General features: G+C 38.0%; 1 protein-coding gene across 1 annotated transcript; it reads right to left on the bottom strand.

The window, feature by feature from the left end:
• Window positions 1–4,154: 4,154 nt before the first annotated feature.
• LOC104106656 (probable carbohydrate esterase At4g34215) lies at window positions 4,155–17,540 on the bottom strand. Its single transcript, XM_009615243.1, has 2 exons — window positions 16,962–17,540; window positions 4,155–4,376 (listed from the first exon to the last, which is right to left on the bottom strand). The coding sequence occupies exons 1-2, from the start codon at window positions 17,538–17,540 to the stop codon at window positions 4,155–4,157; spliced, it is 801 nt and encodes a 266-aa protein (XP_009613538.1).
• Between the last annotated feature and the right edge of the window lie 3,901 nt (window positions 17,541–21,441).

Below are 21,441 nucleotides of genomic sequence, written 5' to 3'. Positions count from 1 at the left end.
CGACAAATAGTAAAGCATATCAATTTCTGGTTCATAAATCAGAAAATCCCGACATTCATAATAATACGATTATAGAATCAGATAATGCTGAGTTCTTTGAAAATATATATCCATATAAAAAGGAATGTGAGTCGTTTGGTGAAGGATCTAAACGACCTCGGGAAGAAACAAAATAAAGTATATGTAATCAGGAGGATCCAAGACGTAGTAAACGTCAAAAAACGTCTACTTCATTTGGACCAGATTTTGTGACTTTCTTATTGGAGAATGAGCCTCAAACATTTAAAGAAGCTATGACTTCTTCCGAATCATTATTTTGGAAAGAAGCAGTCAATAGTGAAAGAGAATCCATATTGAACAACCATACATGGGAATTGGTTGATCTTCCTCCTGGAAATAAACCTTTGGGTTCTAAATGGATTTTTAAGAGAAAAATCAAAGATGATGGCACTATCGATAAATTCAAAGCAAGACTCGTAGTCAAAGGGTATAGACAACGAGAAGGTCTAGACTACTTTGATACATATTCTCCAGTTACAAGAATTACGTCCATACGGATGTTAGTAGCATTAGCTGCAGTGTATGGTCTTGAAATTCATCAAACGGATGTTAAGACGGCCTTCTTAAATGGAGAGTTGGAGGAAGAAATTTACATGGAACAACCTGAAGGGTTTGTAGTTCCAGGTAAAGAAAAGAAGGTATGTAGACTTGTTAAGTCTTTTTACGGACTAAAACAAACACCCAAACAATGGCATGCGAAATTTGACCAAACAATATTGTCAAATGGTTTTAAGATAAATGAATGTGATAAATGTGTGTACATTAAAAATGTTCCAAATCACATAGTCATTGTTTGCCTATATGTGGATGATATACTGATAATGAGTAATGACATTGCCAACATAAATGCTACTAAGCGTATGCTCAATAGCAAGTTTGATATGAAAGACTTGGGAGTTGTTGATTTAATTCTGAGAATTAAGATCCATAAGACTCCTCAAGGTCTGGCATTGTCACAATCTCATTATATTAAGACAGTACTTGAAAAATTCAAGCACTTGAGCTTTAAAGTTGCAAAAACTCCAATTGATGTGAATCTTGCATTAGCAAAGAATAAAGGCTAAAGCATATCACAATTGGATTATGCTCGTGTGTTGGGATGCTTAATGTATATCATGAATTGTACACGACCAGATATAGCTTGTGCTATAAGTAAACTGAGTCGATATACGAGCAATCCAGGCCAATCTCATTGGATGGCAATGAAACGAGTTTTGGGATATTTAGAACATACCCAGAACTTTGACTTGCACTACAGTAAATTCCCTGCGGTGATTGAGGGATACTGTGATGCAAATTGGATCACCGGTTCAACTGATTCTAAGTCCACGAGTGGATATGTATTCACTATTGGTGGAGGAGCGGTATCTTGGAAGTCGTCCAAACAAATATGTATTGCCCGCTCTACAATGGAGGCTGAATTCATAGCCTTAGATAAAGCCGGTGAAGAAGTTGAATGGCTCCGGAATTTCTTGGAAGACTTTTCATTTTGTCCCAAACCGTTGGCACTAATATGCATACATTGTGATAGTCAAGCGGCAATTGGAAGGGCTGGGAGCGTTATGTATAACGGTAAATTTCGTCATATGCGACGAAGACATAAAACCGTTAGACAATTACTCTCTAGAGGAATTATCACGATTCACTATGTAAAGTCAAGTGATAATGTGTCGGATCCACTTACAAAAGGCCTAACTAGAGAGGTAGTTGAGAAATCATCAAGGGGAATGGGGCTATGGCCGAGAATAAGTCATTGTGGCGGTAACTCTACCTAGAAGACTGGAGATCCCAAGATCTAGGTTCAAGGAGATCAAACAAAGTCATTAATGACGGTTCAACATTGTCAAATAAAATTTTAGTCCGTTCTCATGATGAGACAATGTTCAGTACCAAGGATAAAGCATTAAGGCTTTTTAATGATTTCTAAATTTGATACGAGGTATATCAAATAGTGTATCTACATGACGACACGTTTAAGAATCACCTATGTAAGTGTGAAGTGTTAGCCGCTCAAGGAGAACTTTGTAAGGCCAGTTCTCTACGCACTTATGAAACCAGGCGGTGTTCATGGCTGAAACGAACACAACAATGAGAGCCAAAGACGGTTAAGGGTCGGTTGTGTGACTTATGGTTGTCTAGGTATACACCAAAGTTCGACGGTTCAAAGATATCAAATCTACCGATTGACCGAGTATATCCGACATAAGTTCACTATGGAAAGTTCAAAGGGAAACCTACTTATCCAGATACGATTAATCCTTGCTTGCAAATCACACAGTTTTTTCATGCATACTTCCGTGATATAGCCATTCCCCATTCATGTGGGGGATTGTTGAGGTTTTTGTTATTTAAGATGAAATAGTCTTAAAATGAGGGTGAATGAAAAATGGAGGAAAAATGAAATTTTTGAGTAAAATTTTAAGTTTTCCCTCTTGACAATGAGACATTGTCCCATATTGGAAGAGGAAAAGATTTTTGGTAGGTATATATATATTTGCTCTTCTTGTAGCTCTTAAAGAGTTAAGAAGAAAGTAAGCCTCGCGCCGTCGTCGTCATCGCTCGCTCGGCTCGGCTTCGTCTTCGGCTCCGGCTCCGGCTCCGGCTCCGGATCCGGATTCGGATTCGGATTCGGATTCGGTCAAATGATCGATTGATTGATTAATTTTTTGGACCAAATTTATTTGTTAATAGTAAATATTAACGTAAGATTATCCGCATTTGTAACGGATATGTTCCAATCCGTATATTGACCACCATCTGCAATAGCAGCCGCCTAATGCTCTTCCCACCATGGCCAAGTGCTAGTGCATGCTCCACCATGGAGGGTGGAGGGTCGTTCATCTTCAAAGCTGACTGCTATAAATATGTGCAGCAGCTGTTGAAGAAAGACACCAAAAAAACTGAAAACGCTCAACTTTGGCTATACATTGCACTCCTTCCTCTCAGCATTTTCATACGATTTTCTGAGTTTCTACTCCTTTGTTCTGCATTGTTTTAACTTCAAACAAAGCAACTGTAAGTGTGATTTGCTACCGAACTTTGTGTTCGCTGAAACACTGGGGTTTGAAGTACCGCTACACCAGTATGTGATTCGTTCTATCCTGGGAGGAAATAATCTATAACCTTGGGTACTAGGAGGAGATTAAATTCCTTAAGGAAACACTGTGAATTCAGTGGGTTCGAATTAATTACTGTTTCATTATGATAACTTATATTTCCCAGAATTATTGTTTACAAATACAACAATATTGGCGGGACTAACACCGACATATAATTTACATGCAAATTGCATGTCTTTTTATATATATATATATATATATATATATATATATATATATATATATGGTGCGTTCTTTTTCCTCTTCGATTTTCATTCTGAAATTCCAACCAAAACCAACTCTAATCTTAAATCAATTTAATGCCAAAGTAAAGGATTGAATTAGAAAGAAGCGACTAGCAAAACTGGTGAATACATTTAACTCGAAACTGGGTGTACCACCAATGCTAGACACAGTGTGTTTGTATGGAGTTTTTCTTGTAGTCCATTTCTTAGCATTTGTTTGAGAAAATTGTGAGCTTTAGAAGAAAAAATACCTTATAGAAATTTGAATGGATTTTTTGAGCGTGAATCAGGGAGAGAAACGTATCTGATATTACAAAACAAACTGTTAGGATTCTTCGCATTTTGCACTCTTATGATTTACCCCTTAAAAACAAATGAAAAAAAAAGTATTTACCTCTACTGTAAACAAGATGAACGGAATTGGAGTATTAAGTGTTAAAAGTATCTGATATTCAATGTAAAATTGGATTGATTCCTCGTTCTTTCAAATGAAATAATAAGTATAAATTAAATAAAAATTCTTGTCATTATATATATATATATATATATATATATATATATATATATATATATATAAATGACTTCTTGCAGAAATAGTAACGACCTCAATTTTAATCATCATTATCACAAACTTGAATACAATTTCCCAACATAAATACCAACTGTAGATCAGCTAGACAAAATTATTTTCAGAATCTAATCAACTGAAAAAAATAAAGAATTACATTTCTATTCCTCTTCTGAAGGTGAATTATTCCTCCAAAGAAATAGGGGCTGTGTCTGAACCAAACTGAAGAAAAGCATTAGCCAACATCTGGCCAAGTTGGACCTCTGATGGACTACTGAGATGCACATAATCTGGGCCTGTTTTGAGCCCATTAGCATCAACCGTTTTCACATTTGGAAGGTCAATCCCCAACTGAGCCTCTCTTATAATCTCCTTATAAGGCCCTAGTGTTGTTGCCAATGCCACCTATCCAAAAGCCCAAAACATAGAGAAAAATTAAGTAGCAAATAAATATACTAAAAAGAGATTTAACTCGAATATGCTTTAAGTTTTATATACTGTTGCATACCACTTAAATCCTATTCAAAATGCTACTAGAAGTATGCTAATATAAAAAAGACACGTTTAAATTGCGCAATTCCTATTATTACTCGGCAATTATAGTAGTGAGATATTGTGATGACCCGATAAGTCATTTTGAGTTCTAGCACTTATTTCAGTAATCCGAGACCTCAATTAGCTATGTTTAGTATTTTTCAATTTGCGTGCGCAGTCCGTGTCCTTTTTTGAAAAGTTTTTATGTGAAAAATTGAAGAAAACATGAATTTTAGTCTTAAAAATGATTTGAGTTGACTACGATCAATATTTTGTGTAAACGACCCCGGATCTGTATTTTGACGATTTTAACGAGTCCGTATCATGATTTTGAACTTGGTCGTATGCCCGAAATTACATTCCGAAGCCCCTAATTTGATTTGGCGTGATTTGTTGAAAATTAGTAACTTGAAGGTTTAAAGATTTCCGAAGTTTGGCCGTAGGTTGACTTTATGGCTACCAGGTTTGATTTCGGTTTTGGAACTTGGTATAGACTCATTTTACTATTTAAAACTTGTCTGCAAAATTTGGAGCAAAACGAAGTTGATTTGATAGGATTCAGACACTCGATTGTGAATTTGGAAGTTCTTGAATTTTTTTGAAAATTTCATGCATTTTGATGTACGATTCGTAGTTCTAGGTATTATTTTAGTATTTTGATCGCGCGAGCGAGTTTGTATGATGTTACTACACTTGTGTGCATGTTTGGTTTGGAGCCCGAGGGGCTCAGATGAGTTTCGCATAAGCTACAGGTCATTTTTGGACTTAGAGTTGTAGGCTTTAGCTGGTTTTCTGGTGTTTGGTGCAATGTGCTTCGCGATCGCAAAGCTTCTCTCGCGATTACGAAGGGGAATCTGGGTTGGGGAGGAATTCTTTCATCGCGAATGCGAGGAGCTAGTCGCGAACGCGAAGTAGTGGGAGGGTTTACCCTTCGCGAACGCGTAGGGTTATGGAGCCTAGGAAGGGAGCTCTGTGATGTTCTACGCAAACGCGATCCTAGGACCGCGAACACGAAGGCTAGGAGGAGAGGCCATCATGAACATGAAGAGCATCTCGCGAACGCGAAGGTCAGTTGGGCCGCAGTGCTTCGCGATTGCGTCAGGTCCTTCGCGAACGCGAAGAAGACCTGACGCCAGTGATTTAAAATAATCCAAAAGTCGGGATTTATCCTATTTTCACCATTTTCAAGTTTGAACTCGGCCTAGAAGCGATTTTGAAGAGTTTTTCATCCCAATTTCATAGGTTAGTAGAGTTTAGCTTATTTTCTTATATTTTCGTAAACACCCATTTATTTTAACATTTAGTCTATTCTTTTTCAGGGTAAAAATTAGGGATTTAGGTAGAAATTCGAGATTTTGAGAAATTGAGATTTAGATCTCAAATTGAGGCCAGATTTCAAAACTAATTACAAAATTGGGCTCGGGAATGAATTGGTAATTGAATTTTAGTCTGAGTCTTGGGTTTTGACCAAGCGAGCTCGGGGTTGACTTTTTTCAAAAACACTAAAGATTGAATCTTTTTCATTCGTGAGTAGTTTCTAAAACTTATTTTAAATTATTTGAACTATATTTGGTTAGATTTGATTGGTTTGGAGGCTAATTCTAAAGGAAAAGCCGCGGTTGATCATTGATTTGGTTGCGAAGTGAGGTAAGTGTTATGGTTAACCTTGACTTGAGGGATTATGACTTGTTGGTCTATTTTCTACATGTTTTATGTGTGAGGACAACGCATAGCTTAGATGACGAGTACCTACGCGTTGTCATCGGGTTAAAGCATGCGGGTAAAATTTATTTCTTTATATTATATTATTTCGTTAATTATGTCATCCATGATTAGGTTAGATTATCACTTCTTTAATTTTTCGTTTCACATTTATTGCTTATTTTATAGATGTTGACTAGTTCGGGAATTGAAGTTTGATATCATGACACCACATTTGAAGTTAAATTATTTTCCGCACTGTTTATTATTCGTATTTATATTATCACATGGTGAGGACGAGAGTAAAAGTATGAAGGGTGATGCTATGCCATTTCATTCATACTATTGCATGGTAAGGACGAGAGTAAAAGCACAAAGGGTGATGCCGTGCCATTTTCATATCATTGATTTAATTGATTTTCGATTTTGGTAATTTACTTGGTTATTTTATGTCTTCTTACTTGCCGTATTTATTATATCTTCCCCTTTACGCATGTCCCCTCTTAGTTAGTATTTTATCATTCTTCTTGTTATTTTGCTTCTTTATATACACTTGTACAAGTTTAATTACATAGGTATCTTATCATAGCCTCGTCATTATCTCGTCGAGGTTAGGCTCGATACTTACAGAGTAGATTGGGTCGGTTGTACTCATACTATACTTCTGCACTTCTTGTATAGATAGTGGTATTGGTCCCAGCGATGCTTGAGGTGTGTCGGTTCAGATCACTTTCACATGGAGACTCGAGGTAGATCTGCTGGCGTTCGCAGACCTTGAAGTCCCCTTCCATTTCCCACTTTTACTGTTTATCTCTTTCTAACAATTGTATTTATTTCAGACTATGTTTGTAGACTTCTAGTTACTCGTGTACTCGTGACTCCGGATTTCTGGGAGTAGATATTATCACGTGATTTATATTAGCATTGTATTAGTTTTGGCATTTATTTCTCGTTGAATATCTTTATTTTGTTTTTAACAGTTAAAATTGGTAAATTTCTTATTTCACATCGGCTTGCCTAGTAAGTGGATGTTAGGCACCATCACGACCCTGATGTTGGGATTCTGGGTCGTGACAAGTTGGTATCAGAGCATTAGGTTGCTTAGGTCTCACTAGTCATGAGAAAGCTTAATAGAGTCTCGAGATCAGTACTGAGATATATGTACTTATCTTCTAGAGGCTTTGGAGTTTTAGGAAAATTTTACTTATTTCTTTCCCTATCGTGCAATTTTATTCTATCGTTGATGTTTGAATCATTCCATTCTTGTTTTCTCGAAGACGGTGAAAACACACACAACATCTATAGGTGGGCAGGAGCCGGATCCCTCTATTGTAGCTACTACCAGCGGTAGAGGTCGAGGTCGAGTCAAAGGTCAAGGCAGAGCCCAACCTAGAGTTCGAGCAACAACACATACAGTGGAGCCTCAAATTGATCAGGAGGAGGAGATCCCCTCTCAGACTGCACCAATTGGACCCGCTCAGGTCCCGAAGGGATTCATAGCCATTCCCATGCTTCAAGACACTCTAATCCGTTTAATGGGACCGATTAATAGTATGGCCCAGACTGATGCATTTCCAGTAGCACCATCCGTCTCTCAGACTGGGGGAGGAGCACAGACTCCCGCCACTCACACTCCGGAGCAAATGGCTCCTATATATCAAACTCCAGAAGTCCAGCCAGTCGGGGTAGTTCAACCAGTTATTGCTACACAGACCGGAAGAGGCCAACGATGTCTACTGAGAGATTGATAAATTGGACAAGTTCACAAAGATCTTCCCTATTCACTTCAGTGGTGCACCTTCTGAGGACCCACATGATTATTTGGACCTTTTCCACGAGGTGTTGCACAATATGGGTATTGTTGAGACCAATAGGGTCGAATTTGCAGTAATCCAGATGACCGGTTCTGCCAAGAGATGGTGGCGGGATTATGTGCTGACCAGAACAGCTGGTTCACCTCCACTTACCTGGGATCAAATTTCGTAGCTATTTCTGGAGAAGTTTGTTCCTTTTACTCCGAGAGAAGAGTACCACATGCAGTTTGAGTGCCTTCAGTAGGGTAGCATGATTGTTACCCAGTACAAGAGCCGATTTGTGTACCTAGATTACCATGCAGTTATCTTACTCCCCACTGAGAGGGAGAGAATGAGGAGATTCACTGATGGACTTACTTTTAGTATTAGGCTACAAATGGACAAGGAGACCGGAGATGATATTTTTTTCAGATGGTCGTAGAGATTGCTAGACAGATCGAGATAGTTCGTGGTCAGGAGAGGGGGAGGGGGGTATATGATAAGATGCCTCATCATTTCAGAGGTTTCAGTGGTGCCTCATCTAGAGGCATGGATACTTTTGGTCGCAGCCATCCTCCCAGGCTGTTCAGTCAGTGCTTCAGGCATCCCACGGTGCTTCGGGTAGTCGTGGTCCTTATGTATCTCATCCTGAGCAGCTAGCCTACAGTGCACCATCAGCTCCTATTAGTGCACCTCCAATCTAGAGTTATCATGGTGGTTACCCAGGTCGACAAGTCCTGTTCCAAGGTCTGTAGTCACAGTAGCCGAGGGCTTGTTATACTTGTGGCAATCCGAGGCACCTTTCTAGATTCCACATCCGAGTTCTTGTCCCATGGTTCTGGCACCGGTTGCTTCACCTCCCGCTCAGCCAGCTAGAGGTGGGGGTCAGGCTGCCCGAGGTGGATGTCAGGCCATTAGAGGTAGAGGCCAGCCAGCTAGAGGACGTCGAGAGGCGGAGGTCAGAGTGGTGGGGCCCAACCCAGTTTTTATGCATTCCCAACTAGACCTGAGGCCGAGTCATCTGACGCCATCATCACAGGTATTGTTCTAGTTTGCCATAGAGATGCTTCAGTTCTATTTGATCCGGGCTCTACTTATTCCTACGTGTCATCCTATTTTGCTTCATACCTGGTTATGCCTCGTGATTCTTTGAGTGCTCCTGTATATGTGTCCACGCCCGTGGGAGATTCTATTGTTGTAGATCGTGTTTATCGCTCATGTGTGATTTCTATTGGGAGTTTTTAGACTAGTGTAGATCTACTACTTCTTGATATGGTGGACTTTGATGTTATTTTGGGCATGGATTAGCTGTCACTTTATCATACTATATTGGACTATCACTCCAAGACGGTCACCTTAGCCATGCCGGGGTTTCTCCGATTAGTGTGGAGAGGAACTCCTAGCCAGTCTACCAGCATGATTATTTCTTATGTGAAGGCTCAGTGTATGCTCGAGAAGGGATGTCTAGCATATTTGGCCTATATTCGTGATTCTAGTACGGAGGTTCCTTCCATGGATTCGGTACCATTTGTGCGTGAGTTTCCAGAGGTGTTTCCTGCAGATCTGTCGGGGATGCCACCCGACAGAGATTTTGACTTCTATATTGACTTGGCGCCGGGCGCCCAACCTATTTCTATTCCACCATACCATATGGCCCTACCTGAGTCGAAGGAACTGAAGGAGAAGTTGCAAGATTTTCTCGATAAGGGATTTATTAGACCTAATGTCTCGCCCTGGGGTGCACCAGTGTTGTTTGTGAAGAAGAAGGATGGTTCGATGAAGATGTGTATAGATTATCGGTATTTAAACATAGTCACCATCAAGAACAAATATCCGTTGCCCAGGATTGATGACTTATTTGATCAGCTTCAGGGTGCTAAGTATTTTCAAAGATTGATTTGAGATCTGGCAACCGCCAATTGAAAATTAAGGCATCAGAGGTCCCTAAGACAACTTTTCAGACTCGGTATGGACATTATGAGTTCCTAGTGATGTCATTTGGGTTGACAAATTCCCCAGCTGCATTTATGCATTTGATGAATCAGGTATTTAAGCCCTATCTGGATTCTTTTATGATCGTCTTCAATGATGATATTTGGATCTACTCCTGCAGTCGAGAGGAGCATGAGCAACATCTTCGGGTTGTACTTCAAACTCTGAGAGATAGTCAGTTATATGCCAAGTTTTTAAAGTATGAGTTTTGGTTGGACTCAATTGCCTTTTTGGGGCATGTTGTATCTGCTGAGGGAATTAAAGTGGATCCTAGGAAGATTGAGGCAGTTCAGAACTGACCTAGACCTACTTCAGCTACAGAGATTTGGAGCTTCCTAGGTTTGGCAGGTTGCTATCGTCGGTTTGTGGAGGGGCTTTCATCTATTGCAGCCCCATTGACTAGATTGACCCAGAAGGATGCCCCATTCAGGTGGTCCGATGGGTGTGAGTTGAGATTTCAAAAGCTCAAGACTGCTTTGACTACAAACCCAGTGTTGGTGTTGCCCACATGTTTAGGATCCTACACTGTGTATTGTGATACATCACGTATTGGGCTTGGTGCAGTATTGATGCAGGATGACAGGGTGATTGCATGCGCATCTCGGCAACTGACGGTTCATGGGAAGAATTACCCTGTTCATGACTTTGAGTTGGCAGCCATTGTTCATGCATTGAAGATTTGGAGGCATTACCTCTACGACATGTCGTGTGTGGTATTCACAGATCATCGGAGTCTACAGTACTTGTTTAAGCAAAAGGATCTCAAATTGAGGCAGTGGAGGTGGTTAGAGCTATTGAAAGACTATGGTATTACCATTTTGTATCATTTCGGGAAGGCCAATATGGTGGTCGATGCCTTGAGTAGAAAGGCTATGAGTATGGGTAGCCTTGCATGTATTTCAGTTGGTGAGAGACTGCTAGCATCAGATGTTCAGGCCCTGGCCAAATAATTTGGAGGTTAGATGTTTCGGAGCCTAGTCGGGTTCTTGCTTGCACGGTCTCTCGGTCTTCTTTGTATGAGCGCATCAAAGAGTGTCAGTATGATAACCCCAATTTTCTTGTCCTTAAGGACACGGTACAACACGGTGATGCCAAGTAACTTTCTATTGGAGAGATGGGGTGTTGCGGATGTAGGGTCGAATTTGTGTGCCCAATGTGGATAGGCTTCGTGAGTTCATTCTTGAGGAGGCCCATAGTTCGCCGTATTCCATTCATCCGGGTACCGCCAAGATGTATCAGAATTTGAGGCAACATTATTTGTGGAGAAGAATGAAGAAAGATATAGTTACGTATGTGGCACGGTGTTTGAATTGTCAGCAAGTGAAGTACGAGCATCCGAGGCCTGGCGGTTTGCTTTAAAGACTTAAGATTCCAGTGTGGGAGTGGGAGCGTATTACCATAGATTTCGTTATTGGGCTCCCACGGACTTTGAAGAAATTTGATGCAGTATGGGTCATTGTGGATAGGTTGACCAAGTCGGCGCACTTCATTCCAGTGGCATCTAGTTATTCTTCAAAGCTGCTAGTTTAGATCTATACCCGAGAGATTGTTCCTCTTCACGGTGTATCGGTGTCTATTATTTCTGTTCGGGGCATGCAATTCACATCACATTTCTGGAGGGACTTACAACATAAGTTAGGCACACGGGTTGAGTTGAGTACAATATTTCATACCTAGACAGACAGACAGTTCGAGCGCACCATTTAGATATTGGAGGATATGCTTCGCGCTTGTGTTATGGATTTCAGGGGGTTCTTAGGATCAGTTTTGGCCGCTTGCAGAGTTTTCCTACAATAATAACTACTAATCGAGTATTCAGATTTCTCCTTATTTGACCTTATATTTGAGGCGGTGTCGTTCTCCAGTTGGTTGGTTAGAGCCAGGAGAGGCTCGGTTGTTGGGTACCGATTTGGTTTAGGATGCCTTGGAAAAGGTCAAGATGATTTAGGATCGACTTCGTACAGCACAGTTTACGAAGAAAATTTATGCCAATCGGAAAGTTCGTGATATTGCATTCATGGTTGGAGAGAGGGTTTTGCTCTGAGTTTCACCCATGAAGGGTGTGATGAGGTTCAGGAAGAAGGGCAAGTTGAGCTCTAGGTATATCCGACCCTTTAAGATCCTTGAGAGAGTTGGTGAGGTGGCCTACAGGCTTGTATTGCCACCTAACTTATTAGAAGTTCACCCGGTATTCCACGTCTCCATGCTCCGGAACTATCACGGTGATACGTCCCATGTATTAGATTTCAGCTCAGTCTAATTGGACAAGGATGTGACTTACGAGGAGGAGCCGGTGGCCATTCTAGCATGACATGTCCGAAAGTTGAGGTCCAAGAGTTATCCTTCTGTTAGAGTGCAGTGGAGAGGTCAGCCGATCGAGGCATCTACGTGGGAGTCCGATTCCGATATGCAGAGTAGATACCCCAACTTTTCACCAGTTCAGGCACCTTTCTATGTCTGTTCGAGGACAAACGTTTGTTTTAGAGGTGGAGAATGTGATGACCCGATAAGTCATTTTGTGTTCTAGCACTTATTTCAGTGTTTCGAGACCTCGATTAGCTTCATTTAATATTTATCGATTTGCATGCACAATCTGCGTCCTTTTTCGAAAAGTTTTAATGTGAAATATTGAAGAAAACATGAATTTTAGTCTTAAAAATAATTTGAGTTGACTACGATCAATATTTTGTATAAATGAACCCGGATCGGTATTTTAACAATCTAGTGGGTCCGTATCATGATTTTGGACTTGGGCATATGCCCGAAATTGGATTCGGAAGTCCCTAACTTGATTTGGCATGATTTGTTGAAAACTAGTAACTTGAAGGTTTCAAGATTTCCGAAGTTTGACCGTAGGTTGACTTTATGGCTACCGGGTTCGGATTTTGGTTCGGTGAATTGGTATATGTTCATCTTACTATTTAAAACTTGTTTGCAAAATTTGGTTCAAAACGGAGTTGATTTGATAGGATTCGGACGCTCAGTTGTGAATTTGGAAGTTCTTGAGTTTCTTTAAAAATTTTATGCATTTTGATGTCCGATTCATAGTTCTAAGTGTAATTTTTGTATTTTGATCGTGCGAGCGAGTTCGTATGATGTTATTACACTTATGTGCATGTTTGATTTGGAGCCCGCGGGGCTCGGATGAGTTTCGGATAGGCTACTGGTCATTTTTGGACTTAGAGTTGCAGGCTTCAGCTGGGTTTCTGGTGTCTGGTGCAATGTGTTTCGCGATTGCGAAGCCTATTTCGCTGTGGCGAAGGGGAACCTGGGCTAGGGAGGAATTCCTTCATCACAAACGCGAAGCATTGTGTGGTTTACACTTCGCGAACGCGTAGGGTTATGGGGCCTGGGAAGGGAGTTGTGTGATGTTATATGCGAACGCGATCCTAGGACTGTGAATGCGAAGGCCAGGGGGAGAGGGCATCGCGAATGTGAAGATCATATCGCGAACGCGAAGGCCAGTTGGTCCGCGGGGGTTTGCGATTGTGTCAGGTCCTTCACGAACGCGAAGAAGATCTAATGCCAGTGATTTAAAACAATCCAAAAGTCGGGATTTATCACATTTCTCACCATTTTCAAGTTTGAGCTCGGCCTAGAGGCGATTTTGAAGAGGTTTTTTATCCCAACTTCATAGGTTAGTAGATTTTAACTTGTTTCCTTATATTTTCATCACCCGTTGATTTTAACCTTTAATCCATGCTTTTTCATAGTAGAAATTAGAGATTTAGGTAGAAATTGGGGATTTTGAGAAATTGAGTATTAGACCTCAAATTGATGTCGGATTTTGAAACTAATCACATAACCGAGCTTGGGGGTAAATTGGTAATTGAGTTTTTATCCAAATCTCGGGTTTTGACAAAGTGGGCCCGGGGTTTACTTTTGTTGACTTTTTTCCAAAAACACGAAAGATTGAATCTTTTTCACTCGTGGGTAGTTTCTGAAGCTTACTTTGAATTATTTAAACTATATTTGGTTAGATTTGAGTGGTTTGGAGGCTAATTCTAGAGAAAACATCGCGGTTGAGCATTGATGAGTGGGGATTTTGACTATTTATTAGCACCTTTTTACTTTCGTTTTAGTCTGAAAGCGTGTAATTGTATTCTCGAAAACTAATGGAATATGCTTAATTACAGGAGTAATTGAAAAATGAGCCACTAAGATAAAATTCAACTCAAGAAGGATTGATCTGAACTCAAGGACAAAATGAGGCACAAAAGCTCAAAGTGCGGACAACATATTTTGATCTGCGGCCGCAGATTGCGAAGGAAAGTTTATCAGAGTCCAAATGCAAAGTGTGGTCCGCACATGAAATGTGAAGCCGCAGAAGTTAAGCAAGATCAGAAGTTCAGAGAGTTCTTATCCCAAGCTCAAAGGAAATGCGGACTGCATAATTATTGTGCGGCCGCAGAAGTCAGCTATGCGATCGCACTCAGAAATGTACGGTCCGCAGAAGAACCCTGTGCGGCCGCACGCAGAAAAGTGCGAACCGTAGAATATGAGAGATGCGGCCGCTGTTCAGAATTGTGTGGCCGCATATTTAAATCCTGTCAAGACTGAAGCAGAGTGCGGACCGCACATGGAATTGTGCGGCCGCAAAACCTCCAAGAAGTGTAATTTTGTCCGAAAATTCCAGCACTGTATAAATAGAATAGTTTCACTTTTTTTTAGGTTAACGGATGTACCTTTGACATCAGCAACCGTTTACTTTGCTTCTTTTAGTTATTTCTTTTTGAATATTAGTTTTATCATTTCAATCATTAATATGGGTTTAATTATCACTTCTTCTTATTCTTCATCTCCTAATTTAAGCATGAGTAGCTAGATTTTCACTAGGATTGTAACCCAACCCTGGGGTGTAAACTCAATGGGTGTTTGATTTATTGCTTGTTTATGGTTGGGTGTTGATTATCTAGCCTTGTTCTTGCTTTTATTTGAAGATTTAATGGATGCAAATATTATCTCATGCCTAATTGACTTGGTCTCTACTTGACAAAGAGAGACTTAGTCTAAAAAAACTTGGCTAACAAGAAATTGGGTCAATCGAGAGATTAATAAACCCAATTAAAGAGTTGAATCTAGAGATAGTATAACCCGATTTGAGCTTATTATCAACTGCTTTGTTCAATACCCATTTGGACTTGAGAAAGCCAAATTGGGCAAAATCACTCTCTGACCGAGAGGTATTGAGTAGGTACTTGAGTGTTGATAGCTATAATATACCCCGACCAAGAAAACAAACTTTAAGGCTTATAATCCATTAAGCGAATACCTAGGTGAAGGTCATAGCCCTAGGCCTTTTTACCATTTGAAAAACAAACAACTATAATTTGCTAGTTTTAATTCTTATTTGTTATTCTTGGTTTAAAATAGATTTAAAATCAAACCAACGTTTGAGGAAGTGTAATCCGAGATAATTCAAGCTCATTCACTCGAATATATACTCCTAAGCCCCATTCATAGCTCCCTGTGGAAAATCGACCCGACTTCTTGTTGGGTACTTTTATTTCTCCAATTGTTTCACAACCCCAAATAGAGGTGTGGCTTGGACGAGATCAAGCATTTGATTTGGTTGCGGAGTGAGGTAAGTGTCGTGGTTATGACTTGAAGGATTAGGACTTGTTGGTCTATTTGCTACGTATTTTCTGTGTGGGGAAAATGTATATGTGAGGTTCCGAGTACCTATGCGTTGTCATTGGGTTGAAGCATGTGTGTGAAAATTATTTCTTTGTATTATATATTTTCGTTAATTATGTCATCTATGCTTAAGTTAGATTATCATTTCTTTAATTATTCGTTTCGCATTTATTGCTTATTTTAAAGAAGTTTGATGTCATGGCAACACATTTGAAGTTAAATTATTTCCCGCATTGTTTATTATTCGGATTTATATTATCACATAGTGAGGACGAGAGTAAAATCACGAAGGGTGATGCCGTGTGCCATTTCATTCATATTATTACATGGTGAGGATGAGAGTAAAGCACGAATGGTGATGCCGTGCCATTTCATTCATATTATTACATGGTGAGGACGCGAATAAAAGCACGAAGGATGATGTCGTGCCATTACATTCATACTATTGCATGGTGAGGACGAGAGTAAAAGCACGATTATTTTCATATCATTGATTTAATTGATTTTCGATTTTGGTGATTTACTTGGTTATTTTGTGTCTTCATACTTGCTGTATTTATTATATCTTCCCCTTTTCTCTTGTCCCCTCCCAGTTAGTATTTTATCATTCTTCTTGTTATTTTGCTGCTTTATATACACTTGTACATGTTTAATTACGTAGGTGTCTTGTCATAGCCTCGTCACTACCCCGTCGAGGTTAGACTCGACACTTACGGAGTATATTGGATCGGTTATACTCATATTATACTTCTGCACTTCTTGTGCAGATATTGGTATTGGTCGCAGCGGTACTTGAGGTGCGTCAGCTCGGATCACTTTCACACGAAGACTCTAAGTAGATCTGTTGGCGTTCGCAGACCTTGAAGTCCATTTCCATTTTCCACTTTTACTGTTTATCTCTTTCGAATAGTTGTAATTATTTCAGACTATGTTTGTAGACTTCTAGTTGCTCGTGTACTCGTGACTCCGGATTTCTGGGAGTAGATATTATCATGTGGTTTATATTAGCACTGTATTAGATTTGACATTTATTTCTCGTTGAATATCTTTATTTTGTTTTTAACAGTTAAAATTGGTAAATTACTTATTTCACGTCGGCTTGCCTAGCAAATGGATATTAGGCGTCATCACGACCACGAAATTGGGATTCCGGATCGTGACAGATATCCTTCGCTTTGTTCTAAAAACTCTCATTGATTTGTTTCTTAATAGTGCATATGTTGAAAGCAAGCCTTGCAAACCAATAAAAAGGGGACAAAAAAAAGAAGAAATATATAAATAATTAAACGTTCATGTATTGTCAGCATATAAAAGTTAAACTTATCGGAATTACCTGAATAATAAGGAGGGACGGTGCATGCAAGTCATCGCGCACATCCGTGAAGAATTTCTGCAATCTTGATTTATACAATTCGGCATCGTCAAGATTCCGAGTGTCACTCTCTCCTTGATACCACAAAAGGGCTCGAAGTGTCTCACCACATTGTAACGCTGCCTGAGTTCTATTTAGCATCTGATTGTAAAAGAACGATCCTTGAGACCATTGGCTAATATTTGTTGCACCAACAGCACATGGAACCAAACCTATAACACCAATTTCAGGGTCATTTTTCAAGACAGAATTAGCAAATGACATGCTAGGACCAATCCCACAAACTGCATAGAAATCAATATCTTGATGAATTGTTGGCTCTTTTGCTTCCTCCCAAGAAAGTCCTGATGTTAGCCTGAGAATAGATGAATTGGACTGACATTCAAGTGGTATATATCCATCCCAAATGTCATTCACAACCCCTCCTCGGCCAGACATGTTGCTTTGGCCTGCTAAAATAAATATGTTTTTGTTGCAATTTGCTTTCGTGACCCAAATGGGGTGTGCCAAAAGAATTAAAAAAAGATAGGGCATCATCATCGTTTTCTTGGGGATGTAGTGTTGATATAAGAAAGAGAGGTGGCTTTTTTGTGCTAAAGCATTCTGCATTAAATACTACCGGTGAAGCCACGGTTGGAATCATATTTTAGGTTGGCAAACATGCATATGGTGGTATTTTTAATAATAGAGCTAAACCAATATCCACCATTGTATCAGGTCACATTTAATTCGGAATTATTATTCCACCCTCCGTAATAATACCACAAATTGTAGTATTATTAATTTCGAAATTGCATTGTATCCTGGGATTGTTATCCCTTATTCCACTAACCAAACTAGCTACTCCTACGGTAATATGTGCAAACAACAACTATAGATAGAGTTGGAATACAGTTCAGAATTCTCTTAATTCAAAATCCAAGGCGTTTAAATTGTTGAATCTGCCCATAACTTGGTGTGTGCAGCATGATTAAGATTATTCTAAGGAGCTTATGCATGGATTCAAATGCTTATGGCGAAAGTATTAAATTGGAGAATGAATAGGTCAGATGGCGAGTTAATGACCAGCCCATGCCCAAAGATTACTTGGGTCTGAAATTTCTTTTTTGCATTACTTGGTTTGGACGGATTGGGTCAAATATAGGCTAAATAATTGGTCATATTAACCCTAACCAAGTTTTAATTTCTTATAACTCGTTATATATATATATATATATATATATATATATATATATATATATATATATATATATATATATATATATATATTCTTTATTATGGTTATATCTAGCATATCAAACTTTTAAATTTTTCTTTTTTGACAAGTTTACTAATGGATCAAATTGAGCTACATATTTCACCCAAATCAGCTCAACTCTTAGATGGGATGACTTAGCTAGCGTTTGAACATAGATTTTGTTGAAACTTGAAAAATGAGTTTTTGAAGTTGTGTTGAAAAATAACTTTTGGAAGTTAAAGTTATGTCTGGACATGCATTTTATTTGAAGAAAAAAAAAAAGAAAATTTCAAAAATTGGTTTAGGGCATTTGGGAACTTGAAAATTTTTATCAATTGTTTTTCAACAACTAAGTATATTCCATGAATAAATAATGTTTTTCAATTTTGTATTAAAAAAGATAGTCAAAATTTATAGCCAAGCGGGAGTTTGAACGGTACTCAAATTAACCGGCCATGGAAATATGAGTAGGTTGGGCAGGTCATATTTTTATGAGTTAATTTTGTCACCGAATTAATAGATTCCTTCAACGAATCTTAGCTTAGTCAATGTAAGTGATCTAATTTGTTTACATTTATGATGAAGAAAATACTAGGCAAACTAATATCTCGCGAATTATTTAGAGCGACAATAGCATTTCTTCTTTCTCTCTTTCATCGTTACCTCTGTAATGACGCGATTACATTCCAATTTCGATTATAAGTGTACTATCTTGTTTCAGATGTCAGATAACGTGATGATTTATGGGATTTCATTTGGTATGTATAGTTTAATAGTAACTATACATCTCAGTTGATAATTGCTCGTGTTTGTATAGTTTATTGAAGTATCTCATTTGTGGAGAACACACACAAAAAAAGGGATTCGTGGATATCGTTGAGTACAGTTTATTGTCCAGGTGGTTACCAAAGAAGAAAATAAAATTTACGCATGTTTCTATAGTTTATTGAACTAATCTCAAATAATCATTTGGCCCTAGAAACAATTGACTTTGATATAATTGCCAACAGTTAGTTTTTATATATATATATATAAAAGAGGGAATATGCGAGATGACTTGACACCTCTCTTTGGTCAAGAATCCTATTTATCTTTTTTCTCTTTTTTTTGGAGATTTTTTTATCTATTTTAATACAAAAAAAAAACTCATTTACTACCCACGGAAGTGAACTAAAGGAAAACAAATGAGGTTTATAGAGAGGTTTCTATTACGAAATATATAAAAATGTAAATACTGCTCAATTATAAGAGGATTTCAGTTATGGAGTATAAAAAAGAATAATTAACTAATTAACTTGTAACTGAAAATCACACTGATTATATAGGTTATCATTTTGCCCCGATTCAGATCAAACAAAATTAGTTGATTTAAGATTATTCCAAGCTTTGAAGTGTTTGTGCTGATAATAATGGAGAGTGAATGACGATGTATGCTTCAAGGGTAAAGCTTTCAAGGAGTACGAGTGTACGACAAAGAGGTACATAAAGAGAAATCTGATGATCCTGATATTCTAACTATAATATTCTTACTAATTTTTCTTTCTTTGTTACATATTCCCTTTTAAATGATATTTGGAGATAATCTTTTCTACTTTGTCAACATGGTGTTGGTCACGATATTAAATTTCAAGAAGAGGAGAGCTCGGCAAGTTTATCTTTACACTTCAAAAAAGGTTTTTAGATATATGGGTAGTGAATTTTAACAATCGTGGCATAATTTTATTTGTCAAATGGTAGGAGGCCTCATCTTTTTGTGATATTTCTTGGTGGATTATATTCAAGCTAAGTGTCTGTTTATGCAAAATGACTTTGTTTATTGGAATATAAACTGTGTGTTTTCCTTTATCTACCAATTATTTGATTGTTTGATCTTTTTCGTTTTTATTTATTTATTGTGAAATAAGCGAGGGTAGTAAATAGTTGTAATCAATCAATTAGAACTTTTGTGTTCTCATTATATAGTACATCTTATTCTCAAAGGTATATAAAAAGAATAAATATCGGGGAACAAAAAAAGTGACAAGGTTCTCGCCTTTTGATTTTTCAAGCAATCTACATAACTTAATTATGCACCCTCTTAACCGTTCCAATTAATTCTTACTTTAGTACTAGATTATTTTTTGCTGCTTACCATCCTTCAAAGCTTAAATTTGGCTCATTTTTACCGACGTTTCTTTTGAGAATAATACTTGGACATACCGTGGAAGGGAGTGTGTCTTCTTTTAAAAAATTGTTAATTCTTTGTGTTAAGTAAGTTAATTTTTTTAAGTAACAAATGGTTGGAACTTATTTATGTCTGATACGAGGATTCTAAGAATGTTACTGTAGAGACGGTAATCGAAAATCAATAGGAATCTATTATATTCTCTCGCTTTCTTAATATAAAGTTGTGCTCATAGATTCTGTTTTGTGCATATATATGAGACTATTTTTTGTTACAACATATAATTTACATATATATGTATGACATCTGGATTTACTGAAATATTATGTGTGTGTATTGAGTCAATGGATTCCTTTTGGTGTGTTAAGTGCCAGGATGTTTTGTTTATGAATGAAAATGTATTGTACGTCTTATTGGTTCTCCCCAAAAATCTGAAAATATATTACCAGATTTGAGTGTATGTCGTTACATGACTTGTTTGAAAATTTATTTTTGTTCTTTCTGTGCAGTATTGCTATTATTTGTTTTTAATTTCCCGAAAATGAATAGGTTTGATTAAAGATAGAAATAAAATGATTTAAATAGAGCAGAGTGAGAATTAATAACTTTTTCTTCTCCTCCTCCTCCTCTTTTTGCTTCTTCTCCTTTTCCATCTTCTTCTTTGTCTTTATTTTGTCTTTTATTTTTTAGAAACAATGTGTTTATGTGTATTTTTACCTTGATTGTTTGGTATCGATCATATTTCGCATTCTTTGTATTTATATAATATCGTAAAGTAAAAAAATTATAGCAATACAATTAAAACTAAACGTTGAGATGAACTTTGATTAAATATTCTAGAAGCAATATTTTCTCAATTTTATTAAGTGTTTTAAGAGTTGTTATACTTTCTCTCTTTTTCTTAAATATCGTATTTTGGAAATTCAATAATATTCCAAATACAGAAGTAGAGAAAAGGAATGAAAATGAAGGGTAATGCAAAGATATTATAGAAATACAAAAACTAAGCCTTGTGTTGATTTTTTTATTTATTTATGTAA

The sequence above is a fragment of the Nicotiana tomentosiformis genome, chromosome 12 (genome assembly GCF_000390325.3).
Source record: "Nicotiana tomentosiformis chromosome 12, ASM39032v3, whole genome shotgun sequence".
NCBI classification, from domain to species: domain Eukaryota; kingdom Viridiplantae; phylum Streptophyta; class Magnoliopsida; order Solanales; family Solanaceae; genus Nicotiana; species Nicotiana tomentosiformis.
Note: the sequence above shows the minus strand (reverse complement) of the source record. Positions and strands in the feature narration are given on the sequence as shown.

Bases quoted from the DNA above. Each gene is read 5' to 3' on its own strand.
- LOC104106656 (XM_009615243.1), bottom strand. From the start codon at position 17,540: ATGATGATGCCCTATCTTTTTTTAATTCTTTTGGCACACCCCATTTGG. The intron at 4,377-16,961 runs GTAATTCCGATA...GCTTTTGGATAG, and splicing joins CGTCCCTCCTTATTATTCAG to GTGGCATTGGCAACAACACT.